This window comes from Carassius carassius, chromosome 17 (assembly GCF_963082965.1).
Source record: "Carassius carassius chromosome 17, fCarCar2.1, whole genome shotgun sequence".
Classification (NCBI taxonomy): Eukaryota; Metazoa; Chordata; class Actinopteri; order Cypriniformes; family Cyprinidae; genus Carassius; species Carassius carassius.
In genome coordinates, this window is record NC_081771.1 from 2,577,765 (window position 1) to 2,603,638 (window position 25,874).

At 35.6% G+C, this 25,874-nt stretch overlaps 1 protein-coding gene across 3 annotated transcripts in view; it reads right to left on the reverse strand.

The window, feature by feature from the left end:
- nav1b (neuron navigator 1b) overlaps positions 1–25,298 on the reverse strand; it is a 73,801-nt gene extending 48,503 nt beyond the window's left edge. For 2 of the 3 annotated variants that reach the window (XM_059570407.1, XM_059570406.1), the window contains exons 1-3: positions 15,120–16,073; positions 11,366–11,468; positions 7,541–7,903 (exon numbers count right to left, since the gene is read on the reverse strand). In XM_059570407.1, the coding sequence (XP_059426390.1) occupies positions 7,541–7,903; positions 11,366–11,468; positions 15,120–15,750 (1,097 nt within the window). In that variant the 5' untranslated portion in view covers positions 15,751–16,073. Of the gene's footprint in view, positions 1–7,540; positions 7,904–11,365; positions 11,469–15,119; positions 16,074–20,414; positions 20,504–21,283; positions 21,973–24,967 lie in introns of those variants that run through there. The other variant, XM_059570405.1, reaches the window with a different exon arrangement.
- Positions 25,299–25,874: the final 576 nt, after the last annotated feature.

Here is a 25,874-nt window from a genome sequence, read left to right on the forward strand (position 1 = left end):
TTTAGGGTATAATATAACTGTGTGGTTCGGACGAGTTACTTCTGCGAATAAAGTTAAATTAGACAGAATTATAAGAGTAGCTTATAAAAAGCAAAAGTCATTCGCTCCATTATACCAAATTGCTGTTTAGAGAAAAGCTTTGATTGTAACAAAAGACACAAAACACCCCTTGAATCATGTTTTTGAAATATTACCATCACGTCCTAGTTACAGAACACCAAAAGCAATTAAAGCAATTTATAAACAAACTTTCGTACCAAATGCAATAAGTCTTTTGAATGAGAGGCAGGAAATGTATATTTTAATTTTGTCATTGTGGATGTTGTGTATGGTTAGATGTATTTATTGAATGTTGTGTATTGTTAAATGTTTTGTGATTGTATGGTGAGACCAAAGATGGATTTTCAGCTTAGGGTGAACAATAAAGTAATACTACTACTACTACTAATATCAATTATTACACTTTTTACCCAGTGGCCAATAAAAATACCTTTTGCAGAAAGGATCATCTAAATACAACTATATACAAATATGTAAACAAGTTGCTGTAGTGTCTGCTGCTGTTGTGTGTATTATAAATCATCAGGTCATTAACTGCCAAACGAATGGCTCGCTCTCTTCTCAGAAAGTGTCAGATAGACGTTTTGAGGTCAAGCTGCTCAGCCTGTGATCTTTCAGCATCTCGGAGCATTGACCATCAGAGACAGTGTGACTAACAGGAATATCAGCACTGAAATCATCCTCTCGTATGTACTGTGTGGTCAAGCTTTAGGGTGAAATATGAGAGCGTAATATCTGTACCACAGGGACATATGGAGACCAGAACATGGAACAGCACTCAGACCTCAGAACATGAGATCATACAAAGAAGGTTAAAGTAACCTTCATAAGCTTTATTTGCAGCGGTATTGTGCAAGAGCACTGAAAAAATGATTCATTGAATTTACAAAAAAAAAAGTATGGTAAGTGGTTGCAATCAATTTATTTTAGCTACATTTAAATAAACATTTCTTTCTGAAAGTTAATCAACTAAATTAGTTTATTTAAATATAGCTAAAATAAAAAGATTGCAACCACTTACCATACATTTTTTTTTGTAAATTCAATGAATCATTTTCTTCAGTGAATGAATGCCATAAAAAAATCTAAATAAGTAAATAAAAAGCATACAAACTGGAGCATTTTAAGATATTCTTCTATTTCAGCAATTAAGCACATTTTACCATGAAATCCCATCAACAAAACGCATGATACTTTCATTTTGTGAACTAAATAGCACGATTATAAATTGTTCGTTTAAATTGATTCAACACAAATAAAAATACTACCATGCAAATATTTATTTTATATGAAAATATATCTATTTTTTTACTTTGTTTTATTAATTATTAACTTTATTAATGATACATTTAAAATTATAAATATTTGTTTTGTAACATTTTAATTATTAAAATATTTAAGTACTAAATTATATTTTTATAACAATAAATTAAATATTATTTTATATAGTAAGTAATTAACATATCACATTTATATAATAAATAATATAATATAATATAATATAATATAATATAATATAATATAATATAATATAATATAATATAATATAATATAATATAATATATAATATAATATAATATAATATAATATAATATAATATAATATAAGAATTAAATAAAAAATTAGCTTATTTCCATTAGCAGGAGTGGAAGTATGTTTAATTGCCCTAATGCTGGTCTTAATGCTGGGAAAACATGCTACTTGTCTTAAAAACATAGCACTTGAAAATCAGTAAATCACTTTGCATTACCATTAAATATCCAGGATGAGTTTGACCATGAATAGGAACAGAACGGGTCACTATCCAATGACACTCTCAGGGGAAAAAGGCACACAGCAACAGACGCTAACATGTGCTCGTCTAAGGCCAGACACAATCAATACATGCTATCTGTCTAACTACAGTCTTAGCTTTTTGCCTGTATTTATAAACTGAGGAGCAGCAAACTTCAGCAGCTGGCTTCCAAACCAGCTCTTAGCTACGATTACTTATCTAGCAAAAGTGAATATACTGTCATCTTCCAGCTCAGCTCATGCAAATGTGATATGTGCTAAACTGTGCTATTTTCTCCACTTTTATTGACACAAACCTCCAACATAATCACAGCCTTTCTGTTGTCTTGTATCATAATCAGTCATTTCATGATGCATATCAAAAGTACCATGATATGTATTCACATGCACACTCACAACAACAAGAACATGGAATTGATCGTATGCGACTGAAGCATCTGTGAGGGAAAACCTCACCGTTTCCTTCCATCTCCTCATCAGTTTATCTCCATGGTTACCACATCCAGACTCGTCCTCACTGAATTAACTCTTGCAGTTCTTCTGCTCAAATCACCAGCATGCCACTCGCTGTCAAAAGCTACAAAAATCTACTGCAAGCATGTAGTATGAACATGTTAAAAAAAGCTATAAACATACATTGAGCTGAATTAAATTCAGGAGAACTTTTTAATGCAATTGAAACAAGCCTTTTTACACTTAGATTTTAAGAAAATTTTATAGGAGTAACTACATGTTAACTAAGTTTAAGTAGATTTAAATGAATACATACATAATTTAGATTTTACTAAATTATTCCTTGCATAAAATAACACTTTTAAAATAAGACATTTACATTCCCAATTCAGTCCTATGCAAAATATGCTGGGAATGCAGTTTCAGTTAATGCATCAAAAAAATATTTGTTTATATATTTAAATGTTAAAAATTGTATTATTAAATGTTCAGCAATTGTGTTATTTTAGATTAATGGCAAGCAGAAAATGAGGGAAATTCTTATAATTTCAGATTTTTTTAAAATATTAGATTAGTTTGACAACTATGAAGAATTTATCCAACAAATCTAAGTGTTTGCATGTGCAAACCCACTGTGTTCGAAAATGGAGAAGAACTTTGGTGTTGGAGGTCAAATGGACTTTTCAATGCAATTTGCAAAAAAACAAAACAAACAAAAAAAAAACACAAAAGAGGATTAACGTGAAACCAGAAACCCACTCTTGTAGCTTGTTAGAGAATTTAAAACCTGCGAAAAAATGTAACAATTCCTTGTTTTTGTTTTTTTCTATTTTGTTTTGTTATATTTTTATACTTTGAGTCCTAAATCTCATATTGTATTGTATATTTTAGTGTTTGACAAAATACAATAAAGGTTTTAGTTTTTTACCTGACTCTTTAGTGATTATATAGTGTTGATTTTGGGAAAATTGCATTAAAAACAATAGCGGTCAATATGACTCCGACACATGAGTCATAATATTATATAATATACAGCCTATCCAAAACACATCCATGTGTCGAAGCTTTGCATGCACATCCATGATCCTTAATAGAAAGCACTCTCAAAATTTCAAGTAGAAATAAACTGTTTAAAATTAATTGTGGGTCAAATTGACTCAAACACAACAGGAGGGATAAATCTAGCCCAATAATGTAAGCCACAGCTCCTTCAATTGACCCAAAGCTCTCTGATGATCTGTATTGTTGAGGGCTGTTCTCTTATGTAAGTTTCTCTCGCTCTCTCTTCTCACTGCATTGAACGGGGGCTGGGTTTGATCACCCCACCATCATGCGGCACTCGCTAAATCCCTCCGCATGAGCCTCCCAGATAAAGCCCAGATTCACGCCCAAGAGTCCTGGCCTGGATTTCATCATCTTACTACGCGTGCAACGTGTGTATTCGGGGGGGGGGGTGTGACCGAGAAGTGAGCTGTGCTAAAAACTTCAAACTCTCTGCTGAAAAAGAGGAATTAGAAAGACAATCGAGGCCAGTACAGGAGTGGCTATGGTCCTCAAATCTGGAGGTGACTGAGTTCAGAGCAGACACCTGCTGTCACTCCTGCTGCTGCGTGCTGACCGAGTCCAAGAGGAGCACAAGGTCACTATGGCATGCAAATTACAATAAAATCATTGAGTGATGATAAATCTGAGATGACCTTGCAGAATGACAAGGATGGTTACTGGATGCATTGATAATATCAATTATATAAATATAAATACATACATGTGAATACTTTCAAGATAAATATTGCATGAGTGTGTATTCATATATACATAATAAATATACACAGTACACACACATATATTATGTAAATAAAAACTTTTATTTTGGATGGGATTAATCGTTTTGACAAAACTAGTAAAAAGCTATTTTATTTTAATTAATTGTCATTAATTGGGGAAAGTCGCGGCCTAATGGTTAGAGAGTCGGACTGGCAATCGAAAGGTTGTGAGTTCGAGTCTCGGGCCGGCAGGAATTGTGGGTGGGGGGAGTGCATGTACAGTTCTCTCTCCACCCTCAATACCACGACTGAGGTGCCCTTGAGCAAGGCACCGAACCCCCAACTGCTCCCCGGGCGCCGCAGCATAAATGGCTGCCCACTGCTCCGGGTGTGTGTTCACAGTGTGTGTGTGTGTTCACTGCTCTGTGTGTGTGCACTTCGGATGGGTTAAATGCAGAGCACGAATTCTGAGTATGGGTCACCATACTTGGCTGAATGTCACGTCACTTTCACTTAGTCCTAGGCTATTCGTTCGGCCCAAAAATTGCATCAGTGGAAAAAAAAATAGTTCAGTTTTACACATATTTGTAATTTGCATGCATCTGAATTCTATATCAGTTGAGCTGATTATGAAATGGAACGAATGATCTAGACTCTTGCTGGCTCTCATTGCAGCTGGCATTACTAGAAGAAGACCTAGACTGAAAATAAAGGACCACATGGGAGTTTCTAGACAGAATAAATGTTTCATTTCACAGTATTTTCAAAAAACATCTGAAAATACTGGATGTTACTGGATGCATTGAAACGCTGCAGGTTCGCTGCTAAAGCTGCACAGAAAAAGTTTGGCTTTGGAGACAGTTCAAAGAGGGAAGTGAAGATGTCAACGCGTGCTTTGATCTATAATACCATGAAAAAATGAAATCTTTAGAAATTTGGAACACCGATTAAAAAATTAAAAAACACCGATTTTTTTTAATTTTTTTATTTTTTAAAGTGGAACTCAAGTAGTGAAGCGTTCTCACAAAATATGATGCATGAGCATGACGGAGATTACAACTGTGTATTTATGATACATTACTATAGGGTACAACCAATGTTCCTTCTCTTGAAGTAATATGTTTCTATGCTTCTCATTTGCATAAAGCTGAGAATTAATCTTTTTGATGCTCACAACACATCTTCCAGAGTCAATCCCACAATCTGCCATACTTAATAATCAATATCACTGAACTGAACCAAGAGTGACAGTCAACACACACTGGTGTTTAAAAGTTTAGGGTCAGAAGATTTTTTTTAATGGAATTCATACTTTTATAAAGTAAGGATGCATTAAACTGATCAAAAGTGACAGTAAAGACATGTTAAAAAATATTTCTATTTTGAAATAAAAGCTGTTCTTTGAACTTTCTATCCATCAAAGAAAAAAAAGTTTCCACAAAAGTATTGGGCAGCACAACTGTTTTCAACCTTGATAATAATCGGAAATGTTTCTTGAGCTGTAAATCATCAAATTATTCTGATTTCTGAAGATCATGTGACACTGAAGACTGGAGTAATGATGCTGAAAATACAGCTGTGCATCACAGAAATCAATTATTATTTTAAATATATTCACATTGAAAACAGTTATTTTAAACTGTAATAATATATTTTTTTTACTGTATTTTAAGCATTAGAGACTTCAGTCAAAAATATTTTAAAAATCTTACCAACCCCAAACTTTGAAGTCTATACAGATTTCACAGCTGCAGTGAAAATATTATGCATTGAGCCCCAACTACACAAGTTTTATACATTTTAGAGCATCCTTTTTAAATGTCTGAGAATCCTGTAGTAACGTTATGAAGCTGTGCCAGGAGGAGGGCATCTCTGCAGGCCTCTCATTAGCATAAGCCCTCTTTGATGCCCTGCTCACTGTTGACTTTTTAATCTAGCATACTTACATGGCAGGATAACAGTCCCATTCATGAGATTATTAACACATTATGAATGTCTTCATAAAGCCTGCCAGTTCACTCTTACAAATAAAAGTTCTTCACTGGCACTGATGGTTCCAGAAAGAACCTCTAACATCCATGGAACAAGTTTCTTTATAATGGAAAAAGGTTCTTTAGATGTTTAACATGTTCTTTAAACTAAGAAGAAGAAGAAAAATCTGTTAAGAGCTTTGTACTGAAATATTAGCATCAATGGTTCCATGAAGAATCTTTAACACCCATGGATCCAATCCACTATACAAAAGGTTCTTTATAGTAGGAAAATATTCTTTAGATTATTTAAATGTTCCTCAAAATTGAGAAACAAATGCTTATTTTAAGAGCTGTTCACTAAAAAGTGATTGCATTGACATTGATAGTTCAATGAAGAGCCTTTAACATTCATGGAACATTCCCAAGTTTCTTTATAATGGAAAAATGTTCTTTAAATTGAAGGAAAATTTGTTTTTTTAAGCACATTTTACTGAAAACCAAAATGGTTCCAAAAAATGGTTCAATCTCAATAATAAAGTTGTGTTTATTGGCATCAATGGTTCCATGAAGAACCTTTAACATCTATGAAACATTTCCACGTTTCTTTATAATGGAAAAAGGGTCTTTAGATGTCTAAAATGGTTCTAAGCACATTTTACTGAAAAAATGGTTCACTCTCAAAAATTATGGTTCTTTATTCGCATCAATGGACGGACGAAGAACCTTAAACATCCATGGAACCTTTCAACTGCACAAACTCGTTATAGTGGGAAAAGGTTTTTCAAAATTGAGGAACAAATGCTTCTTTTAAGAACTGTTAACTAAAAAGTTCTTTTGGAACCCAAAATGGTTCTTATACTCTCAAAAGTGCCGCTTCTTTATTGACATTGATGAAGAACCTTTAACATCCATAGGACTATTCCACTGCACAAAAGGTTCTCTATTGTGGAAAAGGTGTCTTGAGATGTTCTTCACAATAAGAAATTTTGAAAAAAAATTTTAAGAACTTTTCACAGAAAGGTTCTTTGAGGAATCCAAAAGCATTCTTCTATTGCATCGCTATGAAAACCTACTTTTGGAAGTAGGGCTGGGCGATATATCTAACGATATGACCATGCGCATCTAGTCGGTAAATCTGGTTCTGTGATTAGCGCTAAATCGCCATCACCTGTTTTCAAATGGAGCGGCATTTAATAGACAGAGCCGTAGATCACTTACAAGCTACGCAATATCGCGTTCATTATCGAAGGCGATTCATCTGGGATAATGAACGTGATATTGCATAGCTTGTCAGGGATCTACGGTTCTGTCTATTAAATGCCGCTCCAATTATAAGCAGGTGATGGTGATTTAGAGGTAATCAAGGAACCAGATTTACTGACTAGATGCGCATGGTCATATTGTTAGATGTATTGCCCAGCCCTATTTGGAAGCTTTCTTTTTATATAGTGTAGTAAACTAGAGATATTTAGCAAAGCAACACATGCAGACGCTCACCCATTGGCCAGATTGTCTTCATCGTCGTCGTCATTAAGGCTCTTGCAGAGTACATCAGAATCACTCAGGTAACCAGACTTGAGGTCTCTGTCTCCGGGGTCCAGGCCTTCGATGAAGTCGCTGCGTGACGTGTGGCTGAGGCGGCTGGAGCAGCGGGCAGGCATGGTGTGAGAGGTGTACTGAGATGAGGCCTTGCTGCCCAACACATAGCTGCTGCCCGTTGAGGAAGGAGCATCGCCTGCTTGCAGACGAGGACTGGACTGTCCGTGGCGCCAGGAGAGAGGAGAGGAGCGGTTGGAGAGGCTGGAGATACTACGAGCGTTGGTTTCATCGCTGTCGTAGCAGACGCTGCTGTCCAGACAACTGTAGATAGAAATAGAGAGTTGCTGGTGCATGTAAAACACAACATAATAAGGTTGTTGAGCCACAGGAACTCATGGCCTACTAAAGAAAAGGATGCATCTGTGGGAGAATTTATCTGTTGAGGATGAAGATTGCATAACCAGATGCACCAGCTCAAATGAATAATATAACAACTTCCTTTACCACATGAACATGGAAGAGCTATTTTTATGCACTTCTCTCAGTATAATCCATCAGACAGCTGCGAAATGGCAGAAAACACACACTTGTGGGTTGAAATATTTGATGCGCTTGAGGCAAAAACAGCACACGAACACTGGCATTGGGTTATTTGGTTAGTGTTACGCAGCTGAAGGAGGATTATTTGGTCTGTTATTCTTGCAAAAATGGGTCGCTTGGTCAATGTAACTTGGTTGCCAGCAGGTCTGTTAATCATTTCTGTCTGTTGTTGATGGGCTATTTTAGGACTGAGTGATTTGGGGGAAAAAATACTAATGATTAAATTATTTGGAATGAACAAATGGAATAAACTCATTTTTAAAAAAGAGCTCAGGTTTGCTGTGCTTGATTTTAGAGCGACACAATTTGGCCGGAACAATTATATAAAATTATTATTATAATGATGATGATGAACTATAAAGTAAAAATGTGTATTTAATGCAAAGAAATAATTGTATTTTATTTCAGCAAAAAATAAATAAAATAAAATAAAATAATACTGCAAGGAGCCTTAAAACAACTTTTTTATTGCAGTTTACCTCATAATTTTTCACAATTTTGTTCAGTGGTCAATGGAGTATTAAAGGGCTGAATGATTCGGGGAAGAAAAAAATCAGATTGCAATTTTTTATGTTATATGTTATATTTGTATATTAAATATATTTATAATATCAATTATATAAATATAAATACATACATGTAAATACATGTGAATATTTTCAAGATAAATATTGCATGAGTGTGTATTCATATATACATAATAAATATACACAGTACACACACATATATTATGTAAATAAAAACTTTTATTTTGGATGGGATTAATCGTTTTGACAACACTAGTAAAAAGCGATTTTATTTTCATTAATTGTTCAGTCCTAGGCTATTCGTTCGGCCCAACAATTGCATCAGTGGAAAAAAAAATAGTTCAGTTTTACACATATTTGTAATTTGCATGCATCTGAATTCTATATCAGTTGAGCTGATTAAGAAATGGAACGAATGATCTAGACTCTTGCTGGCTCTCATTGCAGCTGGCATTACTAGAAGAAGACCTGGACTGACAATAAAGGACCACATGGGAGTTTCAAGACAGGATAAATGTTTCATTTCTCGGTATTTTCAAAAGACATCTGAAAATAACACACATACAGCCTCATTTCACTGCATTGGACCTTTCATAGAGACAGCGCAGCCACTCCCAAACCTCATGAGCTGCTTTTCCATTCACTTTCAGTGCCACATCACATCCTACATGAAGCCAAAGCAAAGGTCCTGCTCTCTCCACGGCGCACATGATGTGGCAAGAACATTTATAGAATTTTTCTCATTACTAAAATCAACAATGACTGTAATGGCAAAAGCAGGCTTTAAGCAGATTTTACATTTCTACAATGACTGTGTTTGAAAATGCAAACTTCACCAGCATAAAGCCATAATGTTGTGAGTGGTTGCCAAGGCGTTGTATACAGTTGCTAAGGTGCTCTGAGTGATTGATTGTGCATTGCTATGCAGTTGTTACGATGATGCGAGATGGTTCAGGTCCGTCCTTCTGAAATTTTAATGAAAATTGTTAGTTGGATTGCTTAGACAATGATATGATACCTCAAATTGAACAACTTGTCATAGTTAACTAAAACCTTAAATAAAATATTTTAGTTAAAATTTTATTTATTTTATTAAGGTAGTTTTGAAGGCAGCATTTCTCATTTTCATAATGTACTAAACTAAATTTTATAGTATAACTTTTTTCAGCTGCTTTCCAGTTTTTCAATTTTCATTTAGTGTAACTTGATGTACTAAAATAACTAAAATAAAAAGAAGAAGAAGAAGAAGAAAACTGGCAAAAGCACAACAAAATTACAAAAATTTGATGTAAATTAAAAAAAAAAATTAAACAATCTAAAAATAAAAGCTAATTTAAAATAAAAACTGTTATAGTACATCAATGATTCTAAACCACTGTGATGTTGTGGGTTTTGATTAAACACTCATCACACATCATTACGGAAACATGCTGAACTGATAAAAGGCTTGTTTGTGAAAGCATAACACATCACAAACAATTTCCTAAACAAACACAGAACATGAGAACTTAAAAGCATCCATGTGGTTCGGTGATTAACTAATCACATTTTCCAATTCAAGTGCACATCTGGACAGAATCCAGATCCGACGAGCAGGTGTTCTGTATGATGTGAATCGACACGATAATAAAAATCAAACAGCGCACCTCTATTCTGAGTCGTATTAGGTCATGCATCTCTATGTCTTGAAGGCTAACAGAAGTATCCCATTACAGGAAAGCTCATTATGCACACATACGTCAGCGTGGCTTTGAATCTGTGGCTTCAGTGCGGTTAATCTGGTGTGAATCATTTTTACGCCTGCGCCATCAAGTCTTTGGAAGCTCATCCGTCTTATACAAGCGCTGCTTTTAAAATGGAGACAGCATTAGCTGCAGGTCTCAAGCGTGTTATATGTCTACTACAAAAGTTTTCTGCTCTGAAACTTAGAGTAGTAGAGGAGTGAATGGTTAGCCTGCAGGGAAAGGTTTGATGTTAGGAGGAAGGACAGGTTGAGATCTCTAGGGGTGAAACTCAGGAAGGTACTGAGATCAAAGTTAGCAGAATTGCTAGGCTAAGCACATCTATTGTAGCACACCTGTGGGGAAGGGAAAACCGTCCATCGGGAACTAGCATAGCAAATGTTTTTGATTCATGTGTATATGAGATATACTGTATTCATTCACAATAAAAATGATCATCTTATGTTTAAACAACCACATAGAAATGTTCTAAAAAACACTCACTCTCAAAACAAAGAGAAAGAACATTTTCAGAAAGAAAGAAAGAAAGACTAAAAGTATTGCTGTATATCTGACCGTGCAAAACCTGGAGTCCAGCTGATTTCTGTGTGTTTGTTGTTATTCACTGATGGAAAGTGTTTCATTGTGCATTTGTGAATGTGGCAGCCAGGTGTCTGAACGACTGAAGGGGCAACTCTCCCAAAAGACGTGGGAGGCTGAATGGTTGTGGAAAAAGTAATCGTTTGTGTATAATGTAAAACCTTGTTTATATTCGTGCTCTTTTGTGACACAAATGTGCGTGAAGAATGTTTCCAAAGAACATCGTGGAGCGTTCTCCTAGATTTACGATTCATTGAAAAGCAGCAGTTGGCATCCTCGTGAATTAGTCTGCCTGTGATTTTTCATGCCATGAACATGTGCTGGTTCTCACTCACCTCTGGCTGAGCTGAGTCCCTCGCAGGCTGGACATGGTTTCCTCCAGGTTCTGTCTGAGGTCCAGGACATTCTGAACCGTCCGTTTCCTTTGAGACTCGGGATCTGCACACATAACGAACATGTACAGTAAGTATGCAAATCTAAATATCTGCACCATTTTATCACATTTTATATTGTATTTTATGCCAGTTGTTTTCAGTTTAAGTCTTGTAAATGCATATATATATATATATATATATATATACATGCATTTATATATATGTATATATACACACACACTACAGTTCAAAAGTTTGGGGTCAGTAATTTAGTTTTTTAAATAACTTAATACTTTTATTCAGTAATGATGCATATTTCAAATAAATGCTATTCTTTTGAATTTTTTATTCATGAAAGAATCCTGAAAATAAATATGTATCGTGGTTTCCACATCAATGTGAAGCAGAAATGTTTCTTGAGCAGCGAATCAGCATATTAGAGTGTTTTCTGAAGGATCATGTGATGCTGAAGACTGGAGTAATGATGCTGAAAATTCAGCTTTGCATCACAGGAATAAATTATTTTCAAATATATTCAGAACAGAAAACAATTCATTAAATCCTAATAATATTGTAAAATTTTACAGTATTTTTGATAAATGTAATCAATCATTTATATAACATCTTACAGACTTCACCCTTTTTGAACAGTATTCTATTAATATTGTAAAAAAAAAAAACACACAAACTAAAACTATTAAAATAAAACAGTTTAAAATTAGCTCACACTTAGTATCTTTATAAAAACATATTGTTTGTTTCTACACCAAAATTTCTTCAAATAGTCAAAGATCAGATTGAGAACTTTATTCGCCACTAAAAACCAGTTTGTACTTCCTGTTGAATCACGAAGCTGACATTTCAAAGTGTTTGTCTTTGTTTTTAAATAGCCAACATCCTTTCATTTACAGTACGTCACAAAGGTGAAGCAGATGTTAAAAACAGCTCGGCTTGATCAATCACCTGGCTTTGCTGAAAGCTAACAGTCTTGGACAGAGGCAGCATTAAATGAACCAAACGCCAACAATGAGATTACGAGAGCCAGACAGTCTCAAATCACAATAATGAGAACAAAGGATAAAAGTCTGCTTTCGTCCAAATAAATGAATGTTTTCTGTTCAAACAGTTGTAAACTGCCCCACAATCTCCTGAAAACCTGCGTGGGCGAGCGATCAGCATGTCAACAGCATGCCCAATCAATCCCATGGTGCAGTTAGGCAAGACGCCTGGCCTGACATTTATTAACGACTGGACTGCTTTACAGACAGCGAGAGAGAGGTGGTTTACAAGCATTACTGGACAGCAGATAACTCATGTCAATCAACTTCATTCCCACGAGAGAATTTACACATGCTCTAGCTAATTACATCACTAGACTTGCATGGTGGAATTAGTAAATCAGATGAAAGCATTTCATTCATTTTCATTGTAAAGTAGGTACATAACTATTACAAATCAGCCAGCTTCACCTGTGTTGTGTCCTGACCTCCTAAAAACGTTCATTTCTACCATAATGGTCAAATAAAGAGCCAGCACAAAACACATTTTAAATTGATAAATTGATTCATTTAAATGCATTACGCATATATTATAAACACCTTCATATCACGCATTGCTACCTACGCTGAAATAAACATTTTGTATACATTTAGTATAGTTTAACATACATTTTAATATTATGCATAAACATAACCGATTAATAAGATCAATTCTACTAGCAGTTTTGTTAATATATAATACATATATTTTTTTTCCAAGTATTTTTGAGTGAATGCGTAGTAAATGTTTATGTGCCGTATAAATGATACAGTATTTTTCCTTTTCCAGATAAAGCATCTAAAAAAAACTGAAAATAAGACTGACTTACTTCTGCATAAGATATTAAGAGAAATAATAAAAAAAAAAAAGTGTATTTCCACTTGTTTTAAATCTGTTCATACTGAAAAACAAATCAGCGCTGTAAAACAAAATTACAAATATACTCCAAAATGTGTATCTTATGCAGTGCAGTTTCTTAGGTTATTTTATTAAAGAGATAGGTGACCCAAAGAATTCTTCAAAATACCAGGTTTAGAACAACCTAAGGGTGAACCATACCCAAAATATATTACTTAGAAATTAACTACGTAAAAGAAGGAACAAATAAAAAGCATATTTACAATAGTACAGTAAATCATCAGTTTTCAGTCACCCTTCCCTCTAGATATTGATATGGATATCAGCCACTTAAAAACCCACAGCACAGTCAAGGAAACCAATATGATTAGAGTGGCCTCATAAAAGCTCATATCTCCCAAAAGTGGTGTGCAGATGTTATGTGGTCCAAAAGAACAACTCATAAGGAAGTCTATTATGCAGCAGTTTATTATGCAGAACAAATGAGCATGAACTCTGTGTAATTATGATTATATATATTAAAATAAAGTGCTTTGATATAGAGATTCAACAGATTATTCTTAACAGAGACCTTGTGATTAAAAGGTCCTGCATGAAAAAGTCTATATAAAAGCATGCAAAAAATCTCAAAAGAATGCATGCAAGATTCCTATTGGATTTTCTGCTATAGTTCAGAACCAAATTATAAATTAAACCACCAAACCAAAATTAAATACATTTAAAAAATTTCTTATTAATTAAAATTTTAAATTCCAAAAGCATCCTAATGGAAATGCAGTGCTGCTAGAAATATTCCAGCATTTCTAGCTCAAGTTCTTGCTTTTTATTCCCTTTAGGATTCCCTGCAGGATTGTTTTTCAAATTATAATTCCGATCGGAATCCTGTATGGATACTTAAGCAAGAGCTACAGAGAGCATTTTGATATAGAGTTTATTCCAGGTCATTCGTTTACTCTCATCCACCGAATTATACTGTGCATTGCCATGCATGGAGAATAAGAATCTAGGTTTCCACACAAACAACTGCAAGTATTCAGGCCCAAATTGGTTGTTTAAAAATATGAGGTCTGGACATGGTTGAAATAGAGGTCATTCATTTGAATGCAGGGCATGCTGTGTTTAGAAGACAGCACAAACAAAATGAGATATTTGTTTTAAATGCAACAAACATACTTCCTGATTAATGACATGGACATAACAAACAGTATCCAGATCCGATTATATATAAAATATATAATCAAATTCTACAGTATGCATAAAACTGCTAATTATCCCTTGAAAGCCTAGGTGCATTTCATCCAGTGTGACAGGTGATCATGCATGCTTTTGTTCATGTGCTCGACAACAACATTTAGCAACGTCTACAAATCAAGCCGCAGTCAAAGGAGGCTGATGACAAACTACAAACTGAATTCATTATGCTCCCTTTATGTATTCCACGGCCTCTTCCTTTTCTCGTACCACCAGTGTCCCTGATATAGCAGCCATTACCTCATCACAGATGAGAGCAGATCGGCAACACCAGCACACCGCACCAGGCTGGCGTCGAAAAGCAGATCAGTGTGCCATTCAATCATTGGACACACGCCAACTGGAATAATCTATGAACACGATTTCTAGCCCATCAGTAGCAAAAGACGGCGGGTGCACAACGCACATGCTACCCAGAACAAAGCCCTACATTGTCCAGCTGTCCGAGACCACCTTTAGAATCATGACAGCATGCGCTCGGTGGGATATTTTCCAGTCAATCTGTGGGATTCAGCAACCAACTGCAGCTGGTAGTAAGTGGGCATGAAAGCGGAAAATCCGTACTCACCGAGAATCTGACTGAAGAGCAACTGCTCCAGGTCACCAAGTACGGTGACCACCAGCTCCGGGTCCACCTTGAGGAAGGGTTTATCGGCACCTTCCTCACCTTGACCTTTTGCCTCCGGGTCTCCAGAGCTCCCAGCTGCCGGTTTCTTCCCGCTGGCTTTGGCTTTGCTGGACAGGATATCGTCGTCGGACTTGCAGTCATCGGACGTCTTGCTCAAGGGTTTTACTTCCGCGTAAGGGCCTCGAGGAATCCGACTTTGGCCTTTTCCCAAGGTGCCAGGTGCAGCGAGAGGGGTGAACGTCTTGGGTTTGCCCTGGAAGAGGGAGTGGTCGGATTTGGACAGGTTTCGAGAGAGTTGGGAACCCACCGTCCCTCCGCCACCCACAGGTTTGGGCTTGCCTATCTTCAGGTGTCCAGAGGCAGCTTTGCTCATGTCGTCGCACCATTTGGGCTCATAGAGTTGCATCTTCTTCTCTGCATCTGTCAGCACGGCCAGGTTGGTCAGGGACCTCTGTTTGCGAAGGTTGGATGGCACCGGGATGCGCCCCTCCATGCTGCCCACACGGTACATCTTCAGCTCGCTCCGTGCCACGCTCTGTGGCACACCGGATTTGCCTCTCTTGGCAGCCATGGCTGTACCTTCCCTTGATGTGCCCTTGCTCTGCCTGCCTTTTATTCAACCCCCAAGCGTCTTCCTCTACCGGAGAGCATTTAGGGCTGGATGAGAGAAGAGTGAGAGCATGGAGGAGAGGACAAATGTGCAGCTCTTTCTCTCTTGCACAGGAAGAAAATGCCAATTTCGTGCACCCTTTATTTTTCCCGTTCCTTCCTGTCAGGCTGCAGCAGCTGCCGCCCTGGTTCTCCTTTTCTCTCTCCTCTTTCTCTCTCTCCCTCGTTTTCTCTCCTCCCTTCGCCAGGCCGCCTTACCGCTGAGCTGTGCAGAAGCCAAATGACAGCAGTGCTGCACGAAACAACAGTCCCTCCCCCGTCTCTCTCTCTCTCTCTCTCTCTCTCTCTCTCTCTCTTGCATTTTCCGGTGCGTCTCTCTGCCTCAGCAGAAAGTGTGAGCTGATAGGGGGAGATGACAAATTGCAACACTAGAATATGAAATGAATCCAGTACACCGTAGTGTATATTTTCACACACACTATTCCTCCATCCCCATTGATTGGCCCCTCCCCCTTCCAGGGTCTATCTATCTATCTTGCCTTTAGTGGTATAATATAATAATGTATACACTAGCTTTATAGTTCTGCAAATAATCTAACACAAAAAACATATCCATCTATCTATTTGCAATCTGTTAATGCAAATGCAGTGTACATTGTTTTAGTACTATAATACAAAAATGCAATATAATCATCATTTTAGTTATTTCATTCTTTAAATAATCAAACAAAACAAAAGAAATGATATATATATATATATATATATATATATATATATATATATATATATATATATATATATATATATAATAAGATTAATCTGGCAAAACAATAAGAAATATAATTCACACTTAATTTTCATGATGCAAAAAAATAATTAATTAATTAAAAAAAAAACATTAATAAACAAAATAAAATATTTTCAGCATAATAGGATCTGCAAATGATCCAGATATATTTGTCAGCAAACTTTACCTGTGCAACCCTTGAAAAGAAAAATCTCAAGGTCAAGATTTTTCTTAAATCTGCAAACCTAGAGAGTCAGAAATTATCAATTAAATACATTTAGTGGTGTTTATCCTCAAAGTTAATCCTTAAATGAGCCAATGGATCAAGACAAAACAGTCGCAATGCACAGTGCATATGTTATGATTACAGATTTAAAAAAGTAAATTAAACTTGTTTCAAATATGCATATAACAAACAAGCCAATAAATTAAGAATAGGACTGTTTTGCAGTATGGGAATTAATTATTTTCTATAATAAATCAATCAAGTCCAGATAGTTTCCGTCACACCTCCAACCCATCCATCTTCACTTCATAAAACCACAGTGTTGTTTTTAGGTCCCTAGCATCATCGCTCATGATATTCCATACACATCTCTCTATGGAGTTCTCTGCAATGCTTCGCTGGAAAAGCGTCACCATAGCAACGCTGCTACATACATCACTACATCCATTAAGACGGCTGAGTCTCTCCACCGTAAATAAGGTAACAGCATGCCATAAATCCACTTTCTGTTTGTCTTTATCACTTCACAAACGAGCCTTGTTAGTCTGACAGGAGCCCGGCAGGCACATAACCGGCCTGATGCAACTGACCAGTTTGGTACAATGACTCAATCAAAAGCTCAGCGCTCCTGCAGGGGGTCCCGACACTTGGCCAAACACATGCTAGTCCCGGGGCATGTGAGGTAATTCTGATGTTACTGGGCTGAGAAGAATGGGGTGTTCTGCTTGAACTCATCACGAGTGGCCGTGTCATTCTGTGGGGGATTTTTCCACTGACATCATTAAAAGAAGAACATACTTCCTGTGGACCGAACTGTTGTCCCAAAAAGATTAAATAGTCCTTTATTTTAGTTAGATCAATAAAAAGCAGGTCAACTAGATCTAGATCAAACGTTTGCATTTGTACTGAGGTTTCTGAGGTTTAATTGGCTAACTTTTGACAAATCTAAGCACAGTTTGAGACACTAAGAAGATTAGAAGTCACCATTTGTTCTCAATTGAGATATTAAGGATATCCAAAAAAAAGTGTATATTTATTCTCAATTATGTGTAAGGAAATTTATTAGAAATCATAATCATTTAAAAAAAAAAACGTCTAAAAATAATATATTTAAAAATGATATTCATAAAATTACATGAGACCTGAAAAGTCTCTGTAATCTCTATTATATCTAACAGACAATAGAGATATTACCAATATTAAAGATTATTAATACTACTATATAAAGATCTATGTATTCATTTAATCTCAATTCTAAGAAAAATGATAAAAAATCATTTACAATATCTATTAAAAAATATTTATTTTTAAAAGAAACAACTGATATTAAAATATAAACAAAAGAGAGAGAGAGAGAGAGAGAGAGAGAGAGCTACATTTAAAAGTATAGTATATATTTAAAGTATATGTTTAATCTCAAATATGTTGAAGAATAATGACGGAGAAATTTAAAATACCGTAAAAAGAGAGACTAAAAATATCTGATTTAGGCCTTGACAACTAAGATATAAAGATATAAAATATAAAGTATAAAGATATTAAATATCTTCAAGTATTAAAAAGATATCGATAAAAACAAAATTTAAACTCAATGATGTGTAGAAATAATTTATAATAATAATGTCATAAATGATCAAATTAATATTATTATTAATTAAAAGTAAAAGTAGGCTATCCAATTAATCTTAATTATCTCTAAGAACAACAACTAAGATATTAAAAATCTATAAAAAATACAAAATAAAAATCTGTAAACTATGTTTAATCTCAATTATGTCTAAAAGAAATAACTGAGATATTACCTGACCAATTATAAAGAGATCTCAAAAGTCTTAAATCAACTTCCCTGTCAACACATCTGTCTAAAAAAATTGTATTTAAAAAAATCATATCACTCACTATGCTCCGACACTCACATGAAACAGTACTGGATTCTGCCACACATAAGGTGAGAGACCTCAGCGTATGAAACACACGTCCTGATGTGTCCACAGCCCTCTCTCCTGAGAAAGCCTAAGGTTCTCCAATCATCTGGATCCCATCCGGAGGCTGTGGTTGGCCAGCAGCGCAGATGTTTGCAGACATGAGAACATCCCTTGGGTTGCTGGCATCTGTAGCCATTACACCACACTGATATATTACTCAGACCGGGCTTCATTCAGGGTTTGTGTGCGGATGAGACTCCAACATATGGCTGTGCTTGTCTGTTTGTTTGTTTGCTCACATGCCATCATTCCTACATTAAATTCACACCCCTCCCAAGAATTACTGAGTGACACAATATAAATCTTACACTTTAAAGGTCACAAAAGGTTTTGTCTCCAGTGCACACATGTGGTATATTAATGTGAAACATGTGAACACAGTCTGTAAACTCACGGTGTTGCACATTATTCCCATATCTGAGAATTTCTGTAATAAGACGATTTGCTTTACATTCTTCTACACATTGTAGGCTATATATATATATATATATATATATATATATATATATATATATATATATATATATATATATACGTATATACACACATTGTTTAATTATCCTTTGTACATTTACTCCCATGTCACCTTAAAGCTGAATAAATCATCTTTCCGTTGATGTATGGTTTATTAGGATCAGACAATATCTGACTGAGATACAACTATTTGAAAATCTGGAATCTGAGGGTGCAAAAAATCAAAATATTGAGAAAATCACCTCTAAAGTTGTCCAGATTAAGTTCTTAGTAATGCATGTTACTAATCAAAATTAAGTTTTAATATATTGGCAGTAGGAAATGTACAAAATATCTTCATGGAACATGATCTTTACTTAATATCCTAATGATTTTTGGCATAAAAAAAAGATCATTTTGACCCATACAATGCTTAAAAAAAAGACTGGTTTTGTGCTCAAGGGGTCACATATTTAATATATATGTAAGTTTTTTATATGCATATGTATTTTAATTCATTGAGATTACAATAATTCAAATGAAGGGAAGAGCAATTAATCCTGATTAAAAAATGTTAGAATGCAAACATTTAGAATTAGGTTTTTACGTAATTTGCTTGATGCAAAAAATAAAAAATAAAATAAAACATTATATATAATATGCCTAAAAGCAACAAAATCACTGTTAAATATGCAAACACAACTTTCTACTGCAACAGCTACTTTTATAAATTGCAAATCTTTCCACGCATTATCAAGGCATTTAACATCTTAAACACATTTCTCAAAAACTATTTTCCACAAAAAACACTACTTAGTCAGAGTACTAAATACGATCCCAAATCATAGATCAGTCTCGGTTCGTTACCATGTCTGGCCAATATGAGCTGACAGTTTTTCACTAATATTTTGAGGTCTACATGAGGTCTGACTGAATCCATCAAGAATCTGAAAAGAGCTTCAGACTTTGGAAACTTACTCATACTTTTGCTCATATTTTGATCGATCTGAATCATAGCATCCCACACAAAAGTACTGTGATGATATCAGACACCAACCACAGCCTCAGACCTAATTATCACTACCATCTACAGTCCTCTATGAGAATGGCCATTCCAAAAAAAAAATCCTGCAGCCATGAATATTGGAGTATTTTTTTTTTTAGAAGAGACTCACCGAAATCCTCACAGCACACTTCCACAGAGTCTGAGGAACAATCGCTCAGATCCTCAAGAGAAGCTTCAGTGTCCTCTCCAACCTGCAGCCTGAGGCACAGACAGAACAACAAGAAAGTTTGAAGCTTATTCATTCTTAAAGGGAATTTTTATGGATGAGACTTTATATTTCAGCAAATAAATTTATCTAAAAATAGTAGCCACAAATGAGACAATAGCTGATCATACAGAGCTATAAAAAAATTGCAGCTCCATTAATTCTATATATATTGTAGCAATATTATTGGTATTTAAATGAATATTTGTTTGACTTTCTAAGAGGTGACTTAGAACCTGAAGTAGATAAATATCACATGTGCTTTTTAAAACAGCATGCGACAACAGAAGTGTGTGCATGTCAAAAGAGTAAATCTGATCTTTATCACTTGCTTGTAAAGCTTGTGACATATAAACCCGCATATCAACCCCATCACTTTATTTAGCTTTCATGTAAACACTACATTCAGATTCATCAATCATAATGAATTCATTCCGATGGAAGCCAAAAGTGTCCATATAAACGCACCTAGTGTTACTAAATTGTCAGTATTTTTAAACGTTAAAACGTTTCAAACGTTAAAAATTAAATAAAAAAGAAGTTCTTATTTGTTGTACCAATTTTACTATTTGGGCCAATACAGTAAGCCAGTAAATATTTATCATTATAAGTCTATATAAAGAATGCATTAGATGACAGCCAAAGTCATTTAAATGCAAGCAAAAAAAAAGAAAAAGAAAAAAATACTGAGAAATTGAGCATGTGCTATTAAATATAGGCTAAATATGTCCAATACAAACCAATAGCAATAAGAAAAAAAAAAACAATCTCACCCGTATCTGAAAGGTGCCACCGCTGCCATGCGTGGAGGACCCTCATTTGTGACGTTCACCTGGGATTTAGACGCAATCGTTCCTCTGTTGCCGTAACCATGAGCCAGCATTTTCATCCGCTGCTTCTGAAAGTCCCTCTGAACAGCATTTGACGTTTCCCAAATCATGTTCCCGTTGGTAGGCTTGCGAAGCGCTTGACCCGTCTGTTGCTCTCGAGGAGATTCAACAACCTCATTGTCTAGACTCCTGAAGTGATGATGGCCAGATCTCCAGTTCTTGTTGGAGTGTCTCTCTAGGTCTCTGGATCCATCCTGAGACAACGAGCTCCTCCGGAGGCTGTTTTTGAATGGGATCATCTCTCGTCTGGGCACATGTGGGCTGCTGTGGGCTGAACGGGGAGCAAAAGAGGGCCTTTTTGTGCCACCGGACGTCCCATGTGTTCCCTGTGAAGACCCTCGAAGTAACTCCTTTGAGATTGATAGAGATGATATGGATAAGGCTGAGGAAGATAACGTGGATGTTCGTCCAGACAGCTGGTTTTGGGCGACTGGACCCAGTAAAGCGCCCCTCAAGACTCTGGTGTCCTGTTTGGAGAGGCTCCGGGGCAGAGGAATACCAGAGCCGCTCTGAGACACCGTCTTCAGGTTCACAACACCACTCATGGTCCAAGAAGATCACGAGATCAAGCTCTGGGAGAAGACGTCAAGAGAACATGATCAGATTTGACAGCTCGATAAAATTATTTGTTTTTAATCTAACCATGTGACTATATTTAGTTATATTTATCCTAAAATCATGAATAAACATAAGAAAGCAAGCTGACAGCATTGTTTGCATTTTAAGAATGGTTTACTCTCATACAGTACAAGTGAAGAGAGTAAAATACTGTAAATGCTACAACATAAAATAAAATAATCAGTGGAGGTCGTGCATGTATAAATATTAAATATAAAATGAATAAATTAAAATATAAAACCTGTGCAAGAGCAATAAAAAATGTATCCCAAAAATAAAATATAAAACCATCAGTCGAGGTTGTGTAAATAATAATTGTTTAAATAATTAATAAAATAAATATAATTTTATAATATATTATTTTATACAGTACAAGAGAAAGGCACATAACCAATAAATAATATAATTTAAATAATTAAAAAAATCAATAGTTGTTATAGTTGTAAATTTAAATAATCAAAAGCATAATATAAATAAAAAAATATATAAAAAATACACCAGAAGACAGAGTAAAACAAATCAATAAAATAAACACACACAGTGTCCCCACATACAATGAACACAAAACTAATCAAATGTAAAGAAAAGTACAAAATCAAATGAAATAAAAATAAAAATAAATAGAATATAAAAACTAAATAAGAACTGGAGGTGGGGGAAATTTATATAACACATAGTTAAATATATTATCTTAAATAAGGACATTTTAATCGTTCATTAATATGAAAACAAAAATCATATTTTAAATGCTTTTTTGTAATCATATTTTCATACGTCATTATAAAAAATATATATATACTAGATGGATGGATGGATGGATTGGATAGACCGATAGATAAAATGTCTATAAATGTGGTCAATGAATTTATTTCCCTTCACTTTCAAGGTCATTTGTATAGCTGATAATAATTAGGCCTCAGTGACACATAGCAGTCGTTTTGGCCGGACCAGATGCTCTTCTCTGGAGGGGTTTGATCAAAGGTCTGCTGACAGACTGGCACCACTTGGCACTCCCAGCATGCACTGCCAGCCCTGTCTGCCATCTCTCAAGCTTTTCCAGTGTCTGGCACCAAAACCATCCCCTTCTTCCCAATAATAGGACCTCTATTGTGCCTGTAGAGTCTCACTGTTGTCCACTTCTGCTCAAATTAATTGTTTTGATTTATCCTGTGCCATAAGGACCACGGAGATTCACATGACTGTAGCGGTCACTTCTGGCCACATGAATCTATATGAAAATGGTCATATATTAACTCTGGATTTTCATTGAACTCCTGCAGATTGTCTTGTAGGTCATGAGCCCTGATTCCAGATCAGCAGTAGCTCTGTAAGGACTGATGACAGAGATATTGATAATGAGACCGGCAGGGCTCTGGTGACCTGACAGAGACGTCACATCTTATTAGTGCTTATTATCTGCACTGACAAGTGCCACATTTGGAAATATGACCAAGCCAGCATGGCAGCACATGTGGTGTGTGTGTGTGTGTGTGTGTGTGTGTGTGTGTGTGTGTGTGTGTGTGCATAAGTACATCTTGGCTATAAGTTCTCTGACAAAAGACAGGGACTCAAACTAATTTAAAATATTGTCATGCAAAAGGGGCAAGTTGTCACATGTGGAAGGGCTATATCTCAGTCAATATAGACTCAAATTCCTATTATACAAATGCTTGCTTTTTAGCAGTAGTTTAATTTAATAATAAACTTCTTAATAAACGTATAACTTATTTTCCACTACACCCACCCTAAAGTATGCATAAAATACAATAAAATTAATTATATTATATAATTTATACTGTACAATTTATATAATATAATGTATCTATTATTTTATAATTTCATCATCTCCACTGAAATGAAAAACATTTAATTAAATTACATTAAATTAAATACTGCAGCTGACACATACTTAATGACTTAAATAAACATTATTAAATAAGTATGCTTTGTTGTGAATTATGATACTTTCATGATTTCTGCAATCATATTTTACATTTAATTATATTTGTAATAATTGTTAGATAAGCAACTGACTTTATATGAAATACATATCTTACATTGAGATATTTAGCTTGATAATTTGTCATATTTTTATCATTACAAACCAAAATAGGATCCTTTTGTAAGGATATTTTCATATTTCATCATACACAATAAAACCCACACTGGCAATCTAAAGATGATAAAGGTTAAACATTAAAAGAAATTCATAACAATATCTATAGATTAAATACAGATGTTGTGCTATGTTACTTTATTTTACTTCAGACAATATTTTACAATTCAAACAAAGACATTTATTTTTTCACATCCATGCCAATAAACAGCAGGAACCCAATGTGACAACTTACCCCATATAGTGTGACAACATGCCCCGCTATATTAAATCAATGTTGGAAATGTTAAACAAATGCTTCAAGTTATATACATTTATACAGATATAAAATAATCTCCTGTGGGAAATAAGAAATGAAATAAATCTGTCACAACTAGCCCGGTTCTCCCTTATAAGCAACAAATATACCTAATGCATCACAACACAAAAAAAAAGTGGAAAAAAGCACCTGAAAAACATGTTGAGTGAATCACATCACATGCATATGACCGCACTACCTCAGACTCAGCATAAATCAATACAAACGCAGAGCCAGGTCGGAGTAATCATGACACAGCAGTCCCGAACTCAGAGGAAGAGGATTTTAGATAAGTGTCCAGAAAACAACTACTGAGCAGCTGCTGATTGAATTCAGTCTCTACCACACACACACACACACACACACACACACACACATACACACACACACACACGCACACACGCACACACACACACGCATGCACAGACAGAAAGATCAACTCTATGATCTCTCCTAAAATATTCAATGCACAACCTATAAAAGCACAAAGCACACAGACTCATGAACTATTTGAATAAAAACCATTAAATCTCACCTCTTGTTGGGAGTTGCATTGAAATCCAGAATCCCTGTGATAACCTTTACTGCTGTCTGCAGAATCTCAAGGGAAGGCGGAGACTCAAGACATCTGGACATAAAGAGCAGACAGTGAGGACACGTTTCGAGCCAATGAGCAAGACAAACAGAGAGCAGGAGACGTTTGCTCTCCCTCCCCTCAGCGTGAGACACACTGACACAGTGTTTCCTCAAACCCAAACACACGCCAGCAACTCATGTTTATGTTTTTCATGACATCATGCCAAAGGCGGTCTCTTGAGGACGTGTCCCATGAAAGCATACAGCATTACATTACACCAAACTACCATTCGTTAGCATTGGCATGAAACAACTAACTCAATGCAATCACCAAGCAAATTTAGCAACCTCTCAGAACACCCTACCAACCACCTACAACTACTCTGAACACCCTAGCAACCACCCATAACATTCAAGTAACCACTTAGAGACATCCTAGCAAATGCATAGCAAAACCTCTCAATTTTGCCTATACAAACATAACAACATTTGATATTCCTGAAATCGAAACATCTAGTTGTGAAACACATGAAGGCTTGGTCCTCGTCAGTGTGGACAGGGGATTTGGGCTCTTCATACTGCAGCAGTCGCTGTCCTCATGTGACTTGTCTTAGCTTTATATAACAGACCTGGTTTTGTCCGTTAAATTTAGACCCGAGGCCCAGATTCAATAATTTTTTTTTTTTTGCCACTTCTACACTATGTCAGATTGAGTCTGTCAGAGGAAGAGAGAGAAAGAGAGAGAGAGAGAGCATGGGTCAAACCAGCCAGAAGATGCTTCAGATCACATTTATCCAACAGAGGCAGTACAGAACAGAAAAACAGGGGATGAAGAGAAATAATCATATACTTCAAATGTATAAGCA